Below are 3,389 nucleotides of genomic sequence, written 5' to 3'. Positions count from 1 at the left end.
TTGGTTCCAGGGGTCTGCCCTGGGGCTGTGGGAAAAAGGAGGAGGGGTGAGGTGGGCTGGCTGAGTCCCTCCAGACACCATCAGAGGCCAAGTGCCCAGGTCTTCATCCTCCCTACTGCCCTGGGTGGCTGTCAGACCCCTCCTGCCCCAACTCAGCCTGCCTTCCCCAACTAAACCACACTGAGTCTCTCTCTCTCCTTGTTTAAATAAAACAACTTCAAGAGTTGAAATATATATATTTAGATATTTTTTCTTAAATAACATATTTACATCTAATAGAAAATATAACTCTAGAGATAATCTTTCCAACCAAAACTGAGGGGGGAGGGACGAAAGGAAAGGGGTTGTGTGAAGGTAGGGAAGGGACAGGGCCAGCCAGAAGGCCGCCTCCCCACCCAGAAATAAAAAGCATTATGCCAAGTTTGCACTCTCACTCTCTCTCCTGCTCCCTGGTCTTGGGACCACCCACCCAGATATTCATCTTTTCTCTTTAAAAAACCCTTGGTCCGTGTTACTTTCCTTAATGGTGACGGTCAAAAAGTTTGAGGTCACGTCGGTGACCACCACCTTCTCCAGGTTGGTCAGAGAGGGGCTCCAGGATTCTTCCTCTGGGTCCCCCAGGATTCTGGCCACTGGGATTCTGGCGATGAGGGAGGGCCTTCCCCCTTGCGCCCCCATGTCCCGATACAAGCCCCCCACAGAGCCAGGGGTGCCTGAGCCGTGCCTGACCCGGGGGCCACCAGGGTCCAGGGTGCCCTGGCCTTTGGCCTCCAGGAAGGCAGCCCTGTGCTTTATGACCCTGGCCGGAAAGGTGTCCACAGCCAGCTTGCCTGTGGCCTCAGCGGGGCTAGGGCTGGCCACACCACACTGGGCCAGGTCCGAGTCCTGCCTTCGAGCCAGCTGGATCACGCTGTGGCCAGCTGGGAACTTTCCTGCCCCGGAAGCAGTGTCGTCCAGCTTCCTGCCCTTGAGGTAATCTCCGAGGCCATCACTGGGTTCTCCCAAGGGCCTTTGTGAGGGGTCTAGGAGCTCTTTCCGGGGCTTGGGACCTCGCTTCTTGGAGCTGTCACCTGGCGAGCTGGGTTTGTCATCTGCACGGCTGGTGCCCCGTTCACGCTCCCGCTCTCGTTCCCTCTCCCTCTCTCGATCCCGGTCGCGCTCGCGGTCCCGAGAGGGCTCCACTCGGCAGGTGCTGCTGGTGCTGCTGCTGCTTCCCGGTGGGGAAAGACCCATGTTCCGAAGGCCCTCACGGGACCGGGAAGTAGAGGCCAGTTCTTGGGGTGAGCGGCCTGGGTAGGGGATCCGAATGCCTCGGGCTGAGTCACTTCGGAACTCGTATGTTTTGGCCTTTGCCTTGGCCTGGGCCTTCAGGAAGAGAGGATAGTGTCAAGAACCCAGCAGGGCCCTTGCCCCGCCCCCACCTCCCCCATCGCTCTTCCAGCCCCAGCCTCCCAGCTTCACCCTCTGATGCCTTGGAATTCCCATATAGGTAGGGGTGAAGCATAGGGGTATCAGTTTGTCTGGAAACAAAGGGGTAGAAGATTTGTCTGGAAGCAGTCATTTGTACCAAGTACCTTTCTTGTAGTTGATTATGTCTATTTTAGATGGTTGAGGGGGTCTGATAAAGGAATTCTAGTTTGGCTAAGCCCCTCCCCTCAGATACCCTTAGCGGTGAAGTGACTCGGTGACAGCCTGTCTAGGGACTCCCTCCTAGATTACAAACAGCACACCCCAATGGTTCATAACCCCTCATGGCCTGCTTCCCACAAACTGACACAAGAACACTACTGCCCACCATTGGACACTGTCACCCTACCTTGAGCAGAAAGGTTTTGGGTTTGGGTCCTCGTTTTTTGGGGCCATACAGCTCCATCTCTCGCTCCCTGCAGAAAGAAAGAAGGGGGGAAAGGGGTGCGTGAGTGAAGAAACCAAGTGCGCCTCCAGTTGAGGCTGGACAGGAGCCACCCTTCGTGTTTCTAAGTGAGAAGCTGAAGCCTGGAAGGGCCTGTACCTTTCCTCAAAGGCTGCGAGCAGGCGAGCATCCAGGATGTTTTCTTCGGGTTCCCATGTGCTGTACCTAAAGCAAATCAGGAAGAAGTGGGCGTCAGTCCAGGGAGCAGAGAAAGAACCGCGGGTGTGCATGTGTATGTCTGTAACTTTTCTTGTTGCATTGTATTGTATTTCAATGTAAAGGGAAAAAGAGGAAGAAAGAAAGCTCCGGAATAACAGTCTGGGGTTGAGAATTGCACAGAACCTACTTACTTCTGCGACCAGCCCTTCCATTTCACGAGGTATTCCATGCGTCCCTGAAGATGCAAAAAGGAAATTGTGTGTGCAAGGGGAAAAATGCATGACGGGGACACGAGAAATACATGCAAAAAATGCATGCACCGAATGAATGCGCTAAATCCCACCGCGAAAAGGCACGCGTCCGCTGCATAACCCCCTGCACGAAACGCTGCACATAGTGCATGCACCGGCATTCATTCCCCCCACCCCGCCCCCCACCCATGCAATCTGTGCATCGCTGCAAGTCTAAGGAAAGCGCTTGGGCTCAGAGCCGCCGCCACGGCCGCGGCCGCTGCTGGGACCTGGGGGAAGGGAAGCTGGGTTGCAGCAGGGGGAGGGAACCCGGGCCGGGAGGGGAGGGCTCGGCCCAAGGCCCGGGGGCACCTACTTTCCGGATGCGCCGCTTCAGGAGGGCTTCGGCCGCGAACACCCGCTCCCCCACCGCTGAAAGCTCCATGTTGACTCGGCGCTTCCCCCCTTGGCCGCTTCCAGGAGCAGAAAAGCAGCAGCCAGCGCACGACAGACCATAATACTCTCCCGCTGACGTCAGTTCTCCTCCCCCTCCCGCGCGCTCGCTCCCTCCCCGCCCCCTCCCTCGCCCAGCTCCCTCCTCCCCTCTTGCCCCGCGCTTCCTCCCGCCCCACGTGTTGCTAACGACGTTGCTAAAGCCGAGCGGCCAGAGCCAGCTCTCCCGCGCTCTGATTGGGCGAACTCCGGGCCACGCCCCTCTCGCTTTCTCCCCCGCGTTGCTACGTGACCCGCGTTCCAATCGCCAGGGGGCGGAGTCCGAGACGACTCCGGAGACTGAGCGCGAGGGGGGGGTGGGGCCGCCGCCGGAAGTGGCGTAGCGTGGAGGCGGGCTCGGCCGCTGTCAGTCTGTCGGGCTGGCAGGGGGGCCGTCCACCCTCGGTCCCCACCGGGGCCCCCTCCCCCGCCGCTAAGATGTCCCCCCGGTGCTCAGCGTCCCCCACAGCTCTCGCTGGAACCCTGGTGGCGGTGTCAGCTAGGCCCCGCCCCCTTGGCGACCCCCAGCCCGCCCCACCCCCACCGCCAGGACTCGCGTCGTTCCCTCCCCCCGCCGCCGCCCGCGCCGCACAATG

At 59.3% G+C, this 3,389-nt stretch overlaps 1 protein-coding gene across 1 annotated transcript; it reads right to left on the bottom strand.

The window, feature by feature from the left end:
• Positions 1-220: 220 nt before the first annotated feature.
• On the bottom strand, positions 221-2,758 carry CBX8 (chromobox 8). The gene is made up of 5 exons (NM_001077862.1): positions 2,678-2,758; positions 2,263-2,306; positions 2,012-2,077; positions 1,817-1,883; positions 221-1,365 (listed from the first exon to the last, which is right to left on the bottom strand). The coding sequence occupies exons 1-5, from the start codon at positions 2,744-2,746 to the stop codon at positions 478-480; spliced, it is 1,134 nt and encodes a 377-aa protein (NP_001071330.1). The 5' UTR covers positions 2,747-2,758; the 3' UTR covers positions 221-477.
• Positions 2,759-3,389: the final 631 nt, after the last annotated feature.

This window comes from Bos taurus, chromosome 19, assembly GCF_002263795.3.
Source record: "Bos taurus isolate L1 Dominette 01449 registration number 42190680 breed Hereford chromosome 19, ARS-UCD2.0, whole genome shotgun sequence".
Lineage (NCBI taxonomy): Eukaryota > Metazoa > Chordata > Mammalia > Artiodactyla > Bovidae > Bos > Bos taurus.
This window is presented reverse-complemented; position numbering and strand designations above follow the sequence as displayed.